Source organism: Pteropus medius, unplaced genomic scaffold (assembly GCF_902729225.1).
Source record: "Pteropus medius unplaced genomic scaffold, Ma_sr-lr_union100, whole genome shotgun sequence".
In the NCBI taxonomy this organism is placed as follows: domain Eukaryota; kingdom Metazoa; phylum Chordata; class Mammalia; order Chiroptera; family Pteropodidae; genus Pteropus; species Pteropus medius.
In genome coordinates this window covers 7,719,002-7,737,907 of record NW_024340848.1, presented here as the reverse complement: position 1 = coordinate 7,737,907, position 18,906 = coordinate 7,719,002, and the positions used below count along the sequence as shown (strand labels likewise).

Genomic DNA, 18,906 nt, shown 5'->3' with positions numbered 1-18,906 from the left:
TAATGAAGATCATGGTAACTGAATTTCATTTAAAAAGAGTTACTAAATATATGTAAAACTGTGGCCTTAAGAGATATGAACAGGGTAGTCTCCTCCAAAGAGGCAATGAAGAAAATCCTGCAGGCTTCAGCCATTGATGAGAACTCTCAAGCCTGCAGGGTTCCCAATCACTGACTGGAGAGAGACAGGCTGCCTTCTAGCATTACATTGAAGTCTATGCAACGTATTGATGTATTTACAGAATATATATTATGAGGCATAGGACTGACTTCAAAATAATCTTAGAGGGGAGGATGAAAGTATAGGTGAAACCAGACTGGCCATAAACTGATAATTTTTGAAGCGGGGTGACAGTACACAGTGGTACAATGATACTATTCTCTATACTTTGGTACATTTTTAAGATTTTCCAAAATCAAGTTTTTAAAAAATTTAAATCCTTTCAATGAAGAGAAAACTGGCTGATAAAAGTTACCTCTTACACACACACACACAAAAAAAATTTTTTTTTTTTGAAGAATCTGGACCACAGGGACTAGGGGACTAGGGCAACCAACTGTGTACATGAGCCTACCTCCCAACATACTCGAATTCTAGAAATGACAGAAGTTACACAGAGAACTATATAACCTTGCCAGAAAACAATTTTCTTTTTTTTTTTTAAGAAGAAGTGGGCCATCAGAAAAACAAATTTTAGAAAAACACTCAAAATATAAAAAGGACAGGATTGGATTGATGGGCAAAATCACATCTGAGTACCCTCCCAGGGGAAGTGTGCCATGGAGATGGCTGCAGTTGTCTGAGTGCTCCAAACCCTGATACAAGGAGAAGGAAGGAACCCTGGGGATGTCCCAGCCCCCAGCCTGGAAATTAGCCTTTTCTCACAATCTGCATTCAAAGAATGACACTTACCAATTCTGAAATACAAAGATGATCATAAAATCCATCTTCAAATAACTAATAACAAATAAGAGAATTGAGGAGAAAAAAATAGTGGAGCAAATAAAAAAAAATCTAAAAATGAATATAACTGACATTCTTACAGACTCAAAAGGATACAACATCCATTAAAAAAAAAAAAAAGTATCTATGCATTGGCAGCTCTAGCAGTGGAGAAAAAGAAAAAACAAGATCATTTATAAGTGCCATGCATGACGAACTGCCAGAGGAAAGGAAGAGGCATACTTAATACAAAGAGTCATTATCCCTAATAAGATAATGTTTGAGTTAAGGCACAGATTGGGGGTGGAGTTCTGATGACAAGCTGACAAGAAGCCTCCAGCATGTCAAAATATGACCAGGCAAAGAGTACAAAACAAGTGCAAAGGGCTTAGGCAGGACCAAGTTCAACTACAAGAAATGGACAGGCTTCCAGCATGTTAAGAATAGAGGATGTAGGCAAGATAGATCATACTGGGCCTTGCGGACCATAGTAAGAAATTTCTTTATTTCTAAGTGCAAAGAGAAATCATTAGAATGGACTTTAGCAAGGCACTGACTACCTGATTTACGTTTTAAAAAGATCACTAGCCTGCAGTGTGAAAGAGATTGGAGGCAGACAAAAATGGAAAGAACCGTGGTGCTGTGTAAACTAAGGATAGCAAGCTGCATTACAGTATATATATTCTGATTTCATTTATGCTTGAAAAAGAAGATGTGAGATGTATTTCTGAGTTGTTTAACTTTTTCTGGTAAGAATGTATTCATGTACTACTAATAAAAAAATTAACAGACTGAGGAATGTGTTTTGTTAAGGATGTTGCTGATTAAATAATCACCTGCAATAGAAAACTCTTAAAGAATATCTGCAAACACTGTAGATATCTATTTTCCAATTAAGCAGCCAATTAGGTCAGGAAAGAAAAGCAAAATAAACCTGCCTTAACTATTTATGTTAAACTATATTTCAAAGGTATAGCATTATAATCAGATAGATACTTCAGGAACTATAGGTGATATAGATTCTAAAATTTACAACAGTCTTACCTTCTATAGGTACTAAAATATTTATAAATGAAATGATAGCACCTCTAATATGTTTTGAAATAATCCACAAGTTTTTAGATGAAAGAAGATCAGTCAAGAATTGGTAATTGTTAAAGCTAGGAGATGAATACATGGGAGTTCATTATACAATTCCCCACTTTTATAAATGTGTGAAAATTTTTCATAATAAAGATTTTTATTAAATCGCTTTAAGGGATTAGGGGTGGAGAAACAGTTAAAGATAATTCATTTGATTTTTAAAGATAATTTCGAATATAAACTATATTTCCATTAACATTTATAGTTTCTAATGGAAAATAGAAAAGATTATGCATTACTCATGTAGAAAGAAACATGTGTACAGAAACCATGGTAAAATTATTCTACTGAATGAACTAGGAATCAAATAAAAATGATGAAAGTGTTGTGTGCAAACTACAGAATGATCCAGCCTATTACAGAAGATACAATTAATTTCGGGGCATGTATGTTCTCAAAAGGCGGGGAGGGGGAGATCTTCAAAATAACATGAAGATTTCAAACATTTCCCTATTGCATTTCTCAAAGGAAAGATGAGATCGGTGTACTGAATAGAGGAGTTCAGATTGTTTGAGGAGGGAGGAAATATGGATATAAGATAAACAATTAGTCAAATGCTTTCCTGATCCAGCCATGAAAATGTATAACAGGAAAGATGTAACACAGAAGGAATTAAGAACCTATTATGTGCTGGATACTTGCAGTGTTTCTATTTCACTGAATTTTCATAACCCTATAAACATTTTCATACTTTTATAACTGAGGATCAAAGAAATTACCCAGTCTGCCTGAAGACTCACAGTAACTGTCAAAACAATATTCAATTCTAAAGCCCAGCTTTGTTTTCAATGCAGCACATGATCTTTTTCCCCACAGAAACCAGGCTAAGCCAGTTACCAAGGCTTGCATGCTTCACTCACTCAACCCATCATTTCATGTAACCTTTTAGCCACAATCATCTCCAACCTCACAGGTTGAACCTGAAGTCTAGTGGGAGACAAAAATACATATGCAAAGTTCTTTGAACTGCTATGTCAAGTTATGTTTGGGCCAGACAGTCAACAAGTCGTATAGCTTCCTACTTCCATAGTGCTTGGAAAGAACCAGAGCTCATCCCCTACCCAGCAGGCCATCAGCCACCTCCTCACAGTGCCCTTGGACAACCTGTCCTCAAGTGCTCACCATGATTACTGCCTCCCCCTTGCAGGTTCACTAGACCTACTACCAGTACTCAGAGGCTGCCATTAACTGCCAGGTCAACCTGGCATTCTATGTGTCCTACATCTACCTATCCATGTCTCACTACTTTAACCCTGATGGTGTGGCTTTGAAGAACTTTGCTAAAGACTTCCTTCGCCAGTGTCATGAGGAAAGGAAACATGCTGAGAAACTAATGAAGCTGCAGAACCAATGAGGAGGCTAAATCCTGAATTCTGTAGAATACCAAGAAACCAAACTGTGATGACTGGGAGAGCTGGCTAAATGCAACGAAGCCTGTGCTACACTTGAAAAAAGGCATAAATCAGTCATTACTGGAACTGCACCAACTGGCCACTGACTTTATTGAGACTCATTACTGAAATGAGCAAGTGAAATCCATCTAAGAATCAGGTGGCCATGAAACCAACTTGCATAACATGAAGACCCCAGAATCTGACATGCCAGACTATCTCTTTGACAAACACATCCTAGGAAACACTGACAAGGAGAGCTAAGCCTTAGGCTGGCTTCCCACTGCCACGGGACTGACTTCCCTGGTCACCGAGGCAGGGCATCCATGTTGGGTTTACCTTTATCTTTTCTGTACGTTGTACTAAAACATCCATTTAAGTTCCTTCATTTGTACCATTCCTTCAAATAAAGTAATTTGGTACTACCCCCAACAAGTATGTCATACTGTCACCCCAAAAGTTGACTTAGTCTTCAAACTAAATTTCTTTTGCCTTCTAAGATAAAAAGAGGTAGCCAGACTTTCTGTCCCTCTGAATAAAACTCAGATCTTGATTATGCTACAATTTTATCCAATATAATTTCCATTTAATAATGTGATAAGTACCACTTCCTCTAAAAAAATTTCCGTGGCTCACCCCAATAATCCAGAGAGAAATAATGATTACCCCTATGGTGTGCCTTGGTCACATTTCCATAACAGAACCTGCCACAGTGTTAAGGTTGGTTGTGTAGGCCCCTTTCTCCCTGCAAGAGATGGTGTGCCTCCTAACTGGGACCTTCCCTCAGCTTTTCCTCCAAATCCAGTCCTCATGCTGCTGCCAGAGCTTCCAAAACGCATGCCTGTAAAAATTCTGCAGCACTTTCACATTGCTGGCTAGATTCAATCCAAATTCCTTCAAATCTAAAGGCAAACAGGACCCTTCATGACTAGGTCCCATGATGTGGGTCCAGCTTCAACATCCCTCACTCCCCCCACCTCTTACTTCATACTCCTATATCATAATAAACTGGTTGTACTTCCCTGAACATACCGTGTGCTCATGCCACATCCCTTTGCACTTGCTGTTCCATGAAAAGGCCTTCCCCACTTGCCCACCTGGAAAATTTCTACTTCTCCCTCTGGATTCTGTCCTCAAATGCTAACTCCTTTGTGTAACCTTCCCTAACTACTTCAGTGACAGGATGGGAAAAAAAGACTCTTCTATACTCCTACTTATTATCCTCACAGTTTGCCTGCCTTTCGCAACCCCCCAACCCAGATCAAAAGCAAGTTTGAGAGAAGGAACTATTTTTTCTTCTTTATATCACCTAATTCAGTATCTTGCACAAACTGGGCAATAATTGGATGAATATAACTATTTTCCCTCTTAAACATATTATAATTCCTCAGAATTATAAATTCTAAGATATGCAATAACATAAAGACCAAACTGATACACAAAGACACTAATATGTAAAAATATATATATTTGTAAATTATGGCTGTTTTTTCAATGTCTCAACGCTCTTTTGAGCTATGAATAATATTTATTCCTTTGCCACACTGTGGGAGAAGTGACAATGAGAGCTGTCTCTTATTTTTTGAGGTAAGGCAACGAAACAGCATGCCATTTTCTAATCAGCATTAAATAACAAGTTTCTCGGACAAGCATAAGCATACGTCAGCAAAATATAAAGAGCAGGAAAAAAAATGTGCAGTAGCTAAGTCTTTCAGTGAATTTGGTATTAGAATCTGTCATGTTATGGAGAGCAAAAAATAACGAATTTTAAGAAACTTAAAGTTGAGGGGTTAAAAGTATGATGTGGTGAGTCACAATGAAGATGTGAAGAACCACAGTGAAAAAGTCAAGAACTGGTAGTCAAAGATACTAAGTGTCAAGCTAAGGTCAGTTGACAAAGGCAGTAGCAAGTCCAGGGGTGGTTATTGAGACTGGAGCACTTAAAGTGTAAGAAATGAAGAAATCCCTAAGATCATTCTAGAAAGGAACACAAAGCAAAAAAAGACAAGTACTGTCTGTAAGAGACCTGATCTAAATCCAAGGTATAACAAGATGGCAGAAACACGGTGGAATGTGACCACAGAAAGACAGAGTAGGAAGTTCATTATCTTAGCAATTCCACAGTTGAGTGAGGACCAACAACAAAACAGTTTCAATAAAAATACAGTGAGCTGCAAACCCAAAGCATCTCCTTCCAATCACCTTGACCTAAAAAGTCGTTTAGTCTACAAAGCCAAACTGAAAAGAAGAAAAGGCTGAGTATTTTTGTGTATCTGAACAATGCATTAAAATCTAGGAAAATAAAATCAACTGTAACCAGGTTTGCTAAATTTCAACAGACATTATCTGTCTGCTTCAATTAACTGTCAAGGGATAAATATTGTGATGGGGTTCCCTGCTCAAGGAATTTCAACTGGGAAAATAAGTTTAGAAGAGACCATGCAAAAAAAAACAGCTCAAACAGTCAACTTCATTCATCTATTTAAAAAACATTTATTGTACATCCGCTTCATGTCAACATGTTTTAGGTACAAAGACAAGCTTTTTCCATTAAGCTTATGTTCTAGAGGAGAAAAAAATAAATAAGATAATTCAACAATGTTAAATTTTATAAAGAAAATACAAAAAGGTAAAGGAAGAGTATTAACTGAAGGAGAGAGTGCTATTTACATAGCGCGTCAAGGCGGGCTTCTCTGAAACATAAATGCTCATTTCAAGATCTCAGAAGAGCTTCCCAGACTGTGGGAATAGCAAGAATAAAGACCTTAGTTAGAAATGAGCTTGGCATTTAGAAGTAAAAGAAACTGATGTGGTGGGAACATAGTGATGGCGGGGAAAATTAAGATGAAAAGAGGCATAAACAAATAGGAGTCAGAGATGTAAGGCTTTGCCATATTAGTGGCGCAATGTGTTGAGAACAGAAGATGAGGACATAGAGGAAGAGACTATCCAACAACTCTAAAGTTCTGCTGTCCAGAGAAGCAAAGATACAGTTCAGTAGCTGAAAGGACACATAACATCAAAGGACAGTTTAATATGGAAACACTACAAGCATGTTGGAGTGCTGATGTCAATGATCCAGCAGAGAGGAAGAAAGTGATGACGTAAGAGAGAAACGGTAACTGTAGGAGCAATATTTTCAGAAGATGAGAGGAAATGGAATCCAGGACATAAGTATAGGAATTGAATTTTTCCAGGAATAGAGATACTTTATCCATTTTAATATAAGAAAAGTAGCAGTGTAGGTACACATACAAGTAGGCTAGTGAATTTAGTGGTGGAAAGAAAACTGCCCTGTGATGTCTTTCTTTCATTTTCTTAATAAAGACAAGGTCTAAAAGAATGAAGTAAAGGAATAGAGTAAAGGAAGGATTAAATTGGAGATTTAAAGAAAGAGGAAAAGGACTGAAATGCTGATTTTCAAGAACAGATATACTAGGGAACTGTAGGAATGTTGGCAGTATTGAGTGTGCATTTGAAATTGAGATCATGTGCTTAAATGATACCAGTCGGCAAGGTTATCTCCATTTGTCTCCATCTGTGTACAGCAATTAAGTACAACAAAAAAGTTGGCCAAGCTGGATTTAATTGGTGTTCAATTTTGCCAAGTGAGTAAAACAAACAAACAAACAAAAAATACAGGGGCAAGGAAATTAAAAGGTGTTTGCAATGGAGTGACTACAAGATGGACCACTAAATCTAAACTGAGAAAGGAGGGAAGAGGACATGGATGCTTCCCAAAGCATGTCTTATACCCCCAAGTGGTCTGTAAACTCAACCAGAAAAACCATGAGTTCTATGCTATGTATACCTCACCAAAGAGCACTACTGTGTAAGCCTGTGCTAACTGATTAAAGAGAATCCTCCCCCTTCCAAACTCCAAATGACACAAATTCATCAGAAATTTTTATTAAAGCAGCTTTCTAAAGATCTCTAAAGAAAAATAAATCTATGGTTGAAATGTTTTAGTTCTAAAGAGCAGCTGACTGGGTTCCCATGATATTTCCATATAAACAAAGATTAATTGCTAGACATTATTCAAAAGAAAACTATGGCTATAGAAAGTAAAGTTAACCACAATTAATTAACTTCATATGGAAAAATAAAGCCTAATTACTACAGGGCATCTTAGAACAACTCTCCCTGACCCACAGAATTAAAACTACATTTCCAGGCACTCACTAGGCTAACCAGTCCAGTGAATTGGACCTCTGAGACTATTGCTAACTATAGCCTATTTCATTAAAAGGATTTAGAATAATTCTAGAAGTTATCTGACCATCTGCTAGAATACTTAGTTTATATAAATTACTGAAAGTCATTCACTTTCTCTATTTATTCTTTCCCTATTTAAATAATGTCAAGAAAATCCTAGAGCAGACAAAACATACTTTTAGTAGGTTTGTATAAAAATTATCACCATCTTTTATATTTATAGACTTTCAACTATTCTTTTCCTTATGGCCAAATACATAGCTTAGTCAGGTCAGTTTAGTGAAATAATGAAAAACTGGGTGAGTCCAGGTAGCATGCTAAGGAAGAAAAAGAAATAAAAGAAGGGTTGGTTCCCAGGCACTCAAGACACCAAATAGAACAACCCATTAGCAAAGAATTAAAATAGCTTCCTTATCTGTAACATGAGAATACTAAAGCAGATACTACTAAAGTTTTCTTTCTGCTCCAAAAATTCTATTCCTAATCGAGTGCTTTGGACTTCCCTCCTTCAAAGGCCTTTCTGAAAGATTTGATCTTTCAATTCATAAACCTATTACATATTTTCTTTCTCTGGATTATAAGTAACAGAAAAGCCTAAGAAAAAACCACAGACGAATATTTTTAAATCAGAAAAAAAAAACTGGGCCAACTAAGCTAATTATTGGTGACACTCTCCATCATATGCAACTGTTTCACATTCACTCTTTTCACCCATTCTCCTTTATTCTTTCTCCAAGCCTCAGGTGTAGTAGCACAATCATGCAGACATGAATGCCTCCAGGAGGACTTTGAGGTTGCTGAACTCAGACAGAACTATTTGGAAAAACAGGAGCTAACAGTTTGCTAATGCAAGTCAGAGGTTCTTTCTTTATCTTTAGAGTACTATCACCAAATTTAGTATCTAGTATATAGCAGACACCTAATTTAACTCCTCTATATAACTTATTACGCCAGTGATTCTCATCAATGATTTATTTTTAGAAATGCAAACTTTCATGTCCCACCAGAGCTGCTGAATCAGAAACTGTGGGAGGGGGCAGGAGGCCTGTACTGTTTTTAAAAGCCCTCCAGGCTGAATTTAAGATGTACAAACAAGTTTGATAACCACTGTATTAAACATGCCAGGAAATCACCTTTCTGTTCATTACTGCTGGTAGCAAACCACCAAAAAAAAAAAAAAAAATGCTGATTTTTCTCAGCTGCCACCACTTACAGTTGATTGGGTCTACATGATGATATCAACCACTTGTGTCTCCAGCTTGCACACAAGATGAACTTTAGAGCCAAATAAATTCAGTTCAACCTAAGGCACTTAAGAGTTAAGAGCTATATGACCTTACACAAGTTAATTAAACTCTTGGAGCCTCAGTTCCCTCATCTGTAAAGTAGGAATAATATCACGTACCTCCATGAATAAGAGATCATTCAGAAAGGTGCCTGGCACACAGAAGACCTTCAATAAATGAGATCTTTTTCTTTTCTTCCCTACCTCCCGTACCAAGTCTCTGCTACTTTATACAGGCAACGCTCCTAAAGAAGAGAGCTCTCACTCTGGCACTCCTGAGAAGTATCATCAATGCCTCCTACACAGAAAAGCTCTCTAATGAGGTTTTTCTTATGGAAAATACCACAGGATGGAAATGAAGTGTTAAGAGTCCTACAAAATCCAATACAGAACAGAAATTCTAAAAAGGTAGCCCAAAAACTAGTGGAAAAGCAAATCATACAAAAGTGTGTACCTTTGTACGTTAAAAAAAAATAATTGGCATTAAACAAAACATAGGCAACTTACTGTTAAGAGGACAAAATAAATCATTAGTGGTAACTGGACATAACTGCTCCATTTGGGGAGGAGGAGGTTACCATTAGAAAATGCAAAAGAACTGAAACACATGACCCATATTAATGTGGTCCAGGCATTCATATTCAAATTCCCTAGATTTTCTGGAGCAGTCTGTCAAATTCTGTCCCAATGTTGTAATAATATGTTCTAAACTTTGATTTTATAATACGTGCGCGCCTACATACACACACACACACACACACACACAGTCACTAGGGAACTAAAACAATAACAAGAAAAACTTGCCATTAATGAGGTCTCAAAGTTGGAGTTTTACTTTTTTAAGTTTAGAATTTGAGGAAATTTTACCAGAAACAATTCTCACTTCAGCAACTCACTCCCTCTAATATTAAGTCTCATATTAAAAAGTTTAATTTTACCTCCTTGATAATTTTATCCCCCCTTCAGGGGGATAAAAATAGATCAGTGCTTGTGATATGTCATTATACTCTATTATTTTGCACAGTAACCAAGCTAGGAGCATTAGTTCAATTGGCACTTTCAGAGTTCTTACTCCTTCCGCTGATACCTAAGATAGGACAGCCCTTTATTTTCGCTATTCAGTTAGAGCAACTAACAATCCAATATGTAGGACTTAAGTGAAATTTAAAAATTCGTATCTTTTTAGGGGGACCTTCCCCACCACCCACCCCAGAAAACTCGTAAAAGGAAAGCCAGCCCGAAATTAAATGACACCATGCTGAAAGTTGTAATATCAACAAACTTAGTGCTTTTTCCCTCCGGGCGCTTGAATGTCAACACCGTCTCCTTAACGCACCAACCCAACAACTTCTATACAAGACCTAGAGTACAATAATGTTACTCTTAAAAGTCAACACTGTCCCCTTCTCTTCATTCAGGCGGATATACTTCCTCCCCCAACCCCCGGAACTCTAACGTCAAAGAAGCCTCCCCTTTGGCCACCTTTACCGCCTCCTCCCAGCACCACTGACCAACAGTGTCCCCAGTCGCCAAGCAGGTGGTCCCAAGCGAAGCCGGACCCCACGGCTGCCCAAGGCTCTGCGTTCCATGACGCTCCAAAAGTCGCTGCCCGGTGCCCCGCTCCCACAGCCTCATTGCACCCCTTTGGCCCGGCTCCTCACTCCAAACCTGCCGACCCGGCCCCGTGCCCGCCGATCCCGGCAACTCTTCCCCAGACAAACCCGGAACTGGGCGAGCTCAGGCCCAGGCCCGGCCGCGGAGTCCCCGGCTCTCGCCCCACCGTCCAGATCGCCCGAAGACTCGCGCCTGGACTCTGGCAAGAAAGCGCCGGGGGTGCCGGACTCCGGAACCCGCTCCTCTCGCCAGGTATGGGCAGGACTCACCTTCGTACTGCAGGTCCACCAGGACCAGTAGGAAGGGGAACACCGAGCCCAGTCGGCTAGTCACAGAGCCGAGGGCCACCATTCCGAGGGCGCGGCGGTGAGAAGCAAGGGTGCGGGGCCCACCAGCCCCCGCTGGCTGTCTAAATGCAGCTGCGCCCGCCCGCAGTCCGCTCTCGTTCAGGCCTAAGCAGCAGCTGGCACCCAGCAGAGGAAGGCAGCGGTGGGCGGGGCCCGGGGGACGCTACGCCCCAAGTTTCGCCATCGTCCAATCGCCTTCTCCCTGGCCCCTCTCCTACTGGACTCTCCGGGGTCGTGGTTCGCGCTGATAGGCTGCGGAAGTCATCACCCCGCCCCGTCTCTGATAGGATAACGTGGAAGCACGAGACGAGACTGCGTCCGCCCGCGGTAGAACTGTCAGGGACCTCCAAACTGCCGCCGCCGGCGGGCGGGGAGTCTGGGTGGCGGCCGCCGAGTCCGCATGCGCAGGCTTCGAACGCGTTTTGGGGTAGGTCCCCGAGCGGAAGATTAAGTAGGAGGAGGAGGTAGGCAATCCGAGGATTTTCTGGTGCTCAGTTCGGAGAGGAAGGTGAAGACTCCGCGTCAGGGATGAGGAAGAACCTCGTCCCAGGAAATCTGAAGAGCTCTTTGAAGTGCCAAGAACTGAGGTCTTGGAATGGACTGGTAAACACGACGAATCACAGAGACTGCTACCTCGGGCTGAGCTTCTCAGAGCAAATACAGACTGAACTGAAGAGCGCTCGAGAAACGGTCAGGAGAAGCTGGGGATCGGTAAATTAGGGTGAGCTAATGCAGGCCGAAGCATTTCAGGGACAGCCAGAGAGAAGTACATTAGTGACCTAAGGCACTAAATAAGAATGGTTTGGAAGCTTGGGAACTCCCTCCCCGACTGTCCAGCGGACCAGCGTTTCCAGGAAAGAGCAGAATCCTGGAAGACTGAAAAAGAAAGCATTAAGGCGCAGCAGCTAAGAGAGCAATGGGCTCTGGAGAGTACAGCCAACATCAACTATAAGAAAAAGAAGTTAGAACGGATCTTGCATTTTGTGCTCATCAGAGGAAACTCAACAGAAGAAATGAGAACTTGAACAAGATAAAGTTCAAGTTACTTAATTTGGCATTATGTTGGTTCACAGCCATTTCCTCAGGCATCCCCAACAGAACACGCACACTATATACCACTGATGTTTTACGTGAGGTAAAACAGTAATGTTTTTCTGTGTTAAGCATTGACAAGTGTAAACATTACCAATGATTATTTGCTACCTTGGTGCTGCTTCGCACTTTAGAAGAACTCATAAATTATAAATAGCATAGTGAATTTGTGAGTTTGACGATAACGCTGAGAGTAAAAGCAGAAAGGCTGCTATTCCAAAGGGAACTAGTGCAAGGGAAATGGTTTTGAGGAAAACAACAACAACAAAACGAACAACAACAACCTGAGTCCCTGATTAGTTGTGGTGGAAAGCAGTATAATATAATGTGAAGCGCAGAGGATTCAGATCCCAGAAATGTAATTTCTGGCTATTTTCTAAATTATCTTCATCTGTAAAGTGAGCATGATCCTGCTTGCCTCAAAGGTTGTTTTGAGGTCTCATGAAATATGTAAAGGTTCTTGTAAATTATAAACTATTGTACAAACGTTACCCTTCTAACGATAACAGAATAATGAAGATAGTCCTCTGGAAATTCCTTGGGGTTTTTTTGGGGGGGCAGGGGGAGTTGCCCTTTTCCTTTTGACATCATAGAGAAGAGTATTAGTGAAAAAAGTGGCAGATGATTTCAATGCCCACAAGTAGTGAAGACATCACCCAAATGATGTACTGTGGTCAAGGCAGCCACCAAAATGCTGAACCTAGCTAGTGAGGAAAGAGTTTTGTAAACTGTACTAGACCATGAATCATCACCAGAATGCTGCCTGTGATTCTGATCTTAAGAAAAAAAGCAGAGCTAAAGAAGTTCTAAGAATGGAAATTAAATATGGTTAAGGAGATGATAGACTTCATGTTATAGAAAATAAAAATAGCAAGTGTCTTCAATGTTGAGTAATGTTTAAAATTCATTTATCAAATTACATAACCATGAATCCTGAAGTCTTAAAACCAAGGTTCACAAAGTATTCCTTGAAAGAGATAATTTTACAACAAAGAGAGAACATTGCTTTAGACAGCAATTAAGTTACAATGCTAACATTATCTTTATATGTACAAAATACTGAAGAATATTTCCTCCAATGTTCGTCTAGGGATAGTTTTCACCTGATAACTCTTGCCAATAAAACCAGAGTAATCCAGTGATTGCAGGAAAAATTATAAATATTGTTTGTCAGCATGAATTTATGCAATCCTTTTTAAAATTAAAAGTAAACTACTGTAATTGATACTACCTATTAATTATAATAGCAAGAGATTTAAAGCAATGATAGAATATTTAAATAATTTTTAGTATATCTAAAGTAGAAATATTATATAATTTATAATATAAAAAATATTATATACTGACCTATATTTATTGACCAGGAAAAATAATGTTGGCAGAGAGTAGTAGACAAAACTACTAAACAGTAACAGTAGAATCTAGAATAAATTTTGGAGGTGATGGAGATAAGATTTGCAGATGGATTAACTATGTGGAGAAATAAAATGTATAGAAGAAAGTATGATAATAAACACCATTTTGCACCAAATTAAAAATAAAATACTAGCATTATAATTAATATAATGAATGCTGCAATATACATCCTTCTACATTTATCTTTAAGAACTTGTGCTTTTACTTTTTAAAATGAATTTCTAAAGATGGATTGCTTTGTCAAAGAATGCACACATTTAAAATTTTAAGATGTATTATCAGATTATTTTCCCTTAAAGTGAGGGTAATTTATATTCCTAACAGTTATTTACATCCCCACATACTCACCGTCACTAGATATAATTGATTTTCATAGTTATTGCCAATCTAACACGTAAAAAATTACTCTCGTTTACTACTCATTTCCAGGGATTTGGGGATTTTGATCAAACTTGGTGTCCTCGTGTAAAATTTGGCTTTAAAACCATATCTTGTCTTCTTTTGTTTTCTTGGTTTCTGGCCACAGCACTCCAATCTCTGCTTCCTTTGTCATATCACTATCTCTCAGTTTTGACATTACTCTTATAAGGATCTCTGTGATTAATTATTTAGGGCCTGGATAATCCAGGATATTCATCCCCTCAAGATACTCAGTTTAATTACATCTGTAAAATCCCTTTTGACATAAAAGATAACCTTGACAGAAGGTCAGAATATAGGTACCTTTGGGGACCACTATTCAGCTTAATATAGTACACCACCCTGCTTCAGGAGGTAGAACTTAATTCCTCTCCCCCTTGGGGCTGGGCTTAAAGACTAACTCTCAAAGAGTAGAGTGTGGAAAGCGGGAAGTGGAGTGACTTTACAGTGGAGAAACATGTAAACACTACCTTGGCCAGGTGGTCAAGATTAATATCACCAATGATAAGTTATACTGATCTCATATACTTCCTGATAGGACGTGATGGGAAGGGCACTTCGCCTCTGTGGTATTCTTTCCAAAAACCTATAACCCAGTTTAAACATGAAAAATATCACGTAAACCAAAAATGGGGGGCATTCTATAAAATATCTGATCAGTACTCCTCAAAACTATCAAAATGATGAAAAACAAGGAAAAACTAAGAAACTATAACAGACCAGAGGAAACTAAGGTGACATGATAACGGAATGAAATGTGCTGTCTTAAACTGGATCCTGGAATGGAAAATGGATGTTATTAAAATGGATGTTAATGGATGTCTCAAGTTTAGTTAATAGTACTGTCCCATTGTTACAGTCTTAATTTTGACAAATGTACCACAGTTATGTAAGATTTTAACTATAGGGGAAAATAAGTGAGAGTTATTGAGGACCTCTCTGTACTATCCTTGCAAATTTACTCTAATATTATTTCAAAAATAAAAATTTACTTAAAATAATTGCAAAAGGCCTGAGTATTTTTTTAACACCTACAGCACCTTGTATTCCCAGGTGGTCTCCCATCCAAGTACTAACCGGGCCCAATGCTGCTTAGCTTCTAAGATCAGAAGGGATCAGGCACATTCAGGGCAGCATGTCTGTAGATTGTGCATGAGTATTTTAAAATCAACTGCAATGAGTTTTTCTGCATCTAAACTTTCTCCCCTATCCTTGCAGAAGGAAGAGAATTAGGACTTTACAGAGATAATTTCTCAGTTGCCTAAAACTAGATCCTCTCCCTTTTTAATTTTTTTTTCTGTTTTCCTCCTCTTTTCCCCTCACTTGGGAAATTGTAGATTACTTGATTTAAAAATATATATTTTATACTCACTCTAGAATTATTCTAGCCCAAATAATCTTTCAAAATGTCTGCAAGAAAGAAAATTTGATAAACTGCATTTATTTTGTTTTTAAAATGTGAACAAGTGCATGTAAATAATAGCCTGTTAATATGAGATAGAAACTTTGAAGCATGATTTAAAGATTCTTTAACATCTGGTTCTGAAATACGAGGTTTAAAATGGCATTTAAAAAGGTTCGTGTAATATTTCTGATAAATAGATGAATCCTTGGATAACCAGAATGAGTTAATAATACTGACTTAAAGACGGCTCTATGTCCACCCCTTGTCCACTGCAGTATTATTTACAATAGCCAAGACATGGAAACATCAGTATCCATCAACAGATGAATAGATAGAAAAGCTGTGATTGATTGTATATGTGTACACACACACACACGCACACACACACACACACATATAACTGTGATATATATACATATATATGTATATATGTGTACATATATATGCATATATATGGACACATCCACACAATGGAATACTATTCAGCCATAAGTAGAATGATATCTTGCCATTTGCAACAATATGGATGGAACTTGAGGCATTATGCTAAGTGAAATAAGCCAGACACAGAAAGACAAATGTTGTATGATCATACTTATGTGTGGAATCTAAAAAAAAAAACTGAAATTATAGATACAGAGGACAAATTGGTGGTTGGCAGAGGCAAGAGTATGTGGGGGATGGGTGACGTGGGTCAAAAAGTACAAGTGACTATAATTAACAACACTGTATTATATATATTTGACCTTTGAACAACTGGCATTTGAACTACACAGGTCCACTTATATGAGGATTTTTTTTCAATAAGTATATACAGTACTATAATGTATTTTCTCTTGCTTATGTTTTTCTTAATAACATTTTCTTCTCTCTAGCTTTATTGTAAGAATACAGTATATAATACATATAACATAAAAAATATGTGTTTACTATTTTATCAAAAATAGTCAATAGTAGGCTATTAGTAGTTAAGTTTTGGGGAGTCAAAAGTTATATGTGGATTTTCAACCCATGTTTTTGAAGGGTGAATTGTATTTGAAAGTTGCTAAGAGCCTTTTGAGCTACACTTCTCTTGCTCAGGCCCACTTCCACTTCTGGAAGTGTACTTTCCTTTCTAATAAAACTTGTCTTTTCGACTGTAAAAAAAAAGTTGCTAAGAGAGTAGATCTTAAAAGTTCTCATCATAAGAAAAAAGTTTGTAATTATATGTGGTGATGGATGTTTACTAAACTTATTGTAGTGATCATTTTGCAGTATACACATATCTTAATCATTATATTGTATACCTAAAAACTAATACAATGTTACATGTCAATTATATCTCAATAAAAAAGTTAAAAAATAGAGACAACTCTATGTCTTCTCCTGATTTTATTATATAAAATTAATAATAATACAATATTGTATTCTATATACAATGGGTAAACTCTTTAAAACTTAAACTTCCTAAATTTCCAAATTAACTAAGTGAAATTATAATAGCAAATGTCTTCTAAAATGTTTCTTATGGAATCCCTATAATAACACAAATCATAAGGGCTTAATTATTATTTTTTAGATTTTTACATCTAAATCCAAACATATAAACAACTGCATTAAATGTAAATGTTATAAACAATAATTAGAAGATAGTGTTACAATGGATAATAAAAAAACATGAATCGGCTATAAGCTGTCTAGAAGGTAAGATGAACCTCACATTATGGTCTATTGATTTGAACAAGGATGCCAAGACAATTCAGTGGGGGAAAAGTAGTTACTTCAACAAATGGTACTGGTACAACTGGATATTCACATGCAAAAGATTGAAGTTGGACCCTTTCCTTAGACCATACACAAAAGTAATTCAAATTGGATCATAGACTTAAATGTAAAATCTAAAACTATAAAACTGTTAGATGAAAACAGGAGTAGATTTTTATAATCTTGGGATAATTAAAACCTTCTAAGATATAAAACCAAAAGCACAAGCACAGAGAAAAAGTTGGGTAAGGTGGATTTTATAAAAATTTAGAATTTTTGCACTTCAAAAGACACTATCAAGAAAATGAAAAGACAATGAACAAAATTACAAATCATGTATTTGATAAGGGGCTTGTATCTAGACTATATAAAGAACTTTTACAACTCAAGAATAAAAAGACAATCTAATTAAAAAATGGGCAAATAATCTGAATAAGCATTTTTTCAAAGAAGGTATACAAATGACCAATAAGTACATGAAAAGATGCTTCACATCATTAGTCATTAGGGAAATGAAAGTCAAAACCACAATGAGATACCACCTCATCATACCTTCTAGGATGGCTATAAGCAAGATGAACAATAACAAGAATAGGTGAGGATATGGAGAAATGGAAACTCTCATATAATACTATTGGAAATGTAACACAATGTAGCCATTTTAGAAAATGGTTAAACATCAAAATGTTAAACATAAAGTTAACCATATGACCTAGCAACTCCACTCTTAGGTATATAGTTAAGAGAACTGAAAACATGTTGACAAAAAACTTATCCTCTAATGTTCCTTATTATTATATGTTCATATGAGTCAAAAAGTGGAAACAGTCCAGGTGTGTCTGTCAACAAGAGACTATGCTAAATCCATACCATAGAATATTTATCTATTAAAAAGTAATGAATTATTGGTACATGCTACAACATGGATAAAATTTGAAAAAGAATATGCTAAGTGAAAAAAGCTGGTCACAAAAGGCCATGCACAGATTGCATGTTTCCATTTATGTGAAATGACTAGGATAGGTAAATCCATACAAGCAGAAAGATTAGTGGTAGCCTGGGGCTGGGAGAAAGGAGAAATAGTTATTAATTAATATAGGGTTCTTTTTGGGGGGGTGATGAAAATATTCTAAAATTAGATAGTGGTGATGGTTGCACATATCTGTGAATATACTAAAAATCTTTGAATCACGCACTTTAATTGGGTAAATTATATCATATAAAATATAACTCGATAAATTTATATTTTTATAAAAAAGTAAAGGATGAAAAATATTTATCATACAGACACTATTAATAGAAAGCTGGAGTAGGTATTTAAGTCGTCAAATCTATAGAAACAAAGTCGAATGATGGTCACCAGGGGCCTGGGAGAGGAATAAGTGGGGAATTGTTCAATGGGTACAGAATTTCAGTTTTATATGATGAAAAATTTTTAGAGATCTCTTGCACAACAATGTGAATATACTTAACACTACTGAACTGTACAATTAAAAATAGTTAAGATAGTAAATTTTGTTATACATTTTTTACAATTTTTAAAACCCTTGGCACAGCTGTAGGAAAAAAATACATCAAAAAAAAGAAAGCCAGAGTGACTGATTATGTTAGTATTAGACAAAGTAGAATTCAAAATTTAAAAATTACCAGTGATAAAGAGGGACATTATGTAAAGATAAAGGATCAATTCCCCAGGAAGACCTAACAATCCTAAATGATGTGAACCTAAGAACAGAGCTTCAAAATACATGAAGCAAAAATGGGCAGAACTAAAAGAAGAAAGAGACAAATTCATAATGTTAGTTGGAGTTGTCAAAACTCATCTCTCAATTCATAGAATGAGTAGACAGATAATCAGAAAGAAAAAGCAGAACTGATCATCAACCAACTGAA

General features: G+C 37.1%; 1 protein-coding gene and 2 pseudogenes across 3 annotated transcripts in view; 1 reads left to right on the top strand and 2 right to left on the bottom strand.

Moving 5' to 3' along the window:
- The window catches only part of DNAJC3 (DnaJ heat shock protein family (Hsp40) member C3), an 88,320-nt gene extending 77,247 nt beyond the window's left edge, over nucleotides 1–11,073 (bottom strand). For 2 of the 3 annotated variants that reach the window (XM_039837938.1, XM_039837949.1), the window contains exon 1: nucleotides 10,860–11,073. In XM_039837938.1, coding sequence (XP_039693872.1) covers nucleotides 10,860–10,941 — 82 coding nt within the window. In that variant the 5' untranslated portion in view covers nucleotides 10,942–11,073. The remainder of the gene's footprint in view (nucleotides 1–10,859) is intronic. The other variant, XM_039837948.1, reaches the window with a different exon arrangement.
- LOC120582434 (ferritin heavy chain-like) lies at nucleotides 3,209–3,899 on the top strand (annotated as a pseudogene).
- Nucleotides 11,074–14,893: 3,820 nt separating the features above from the next.
- On the bottom strand, nucleotides 14,894–15,012 carry LOC120582836 (uncharacterized; annotated as a pseudogene).
- Nucleotides 15,013–18,906: the final 3,894 nt, after the last annotated feature.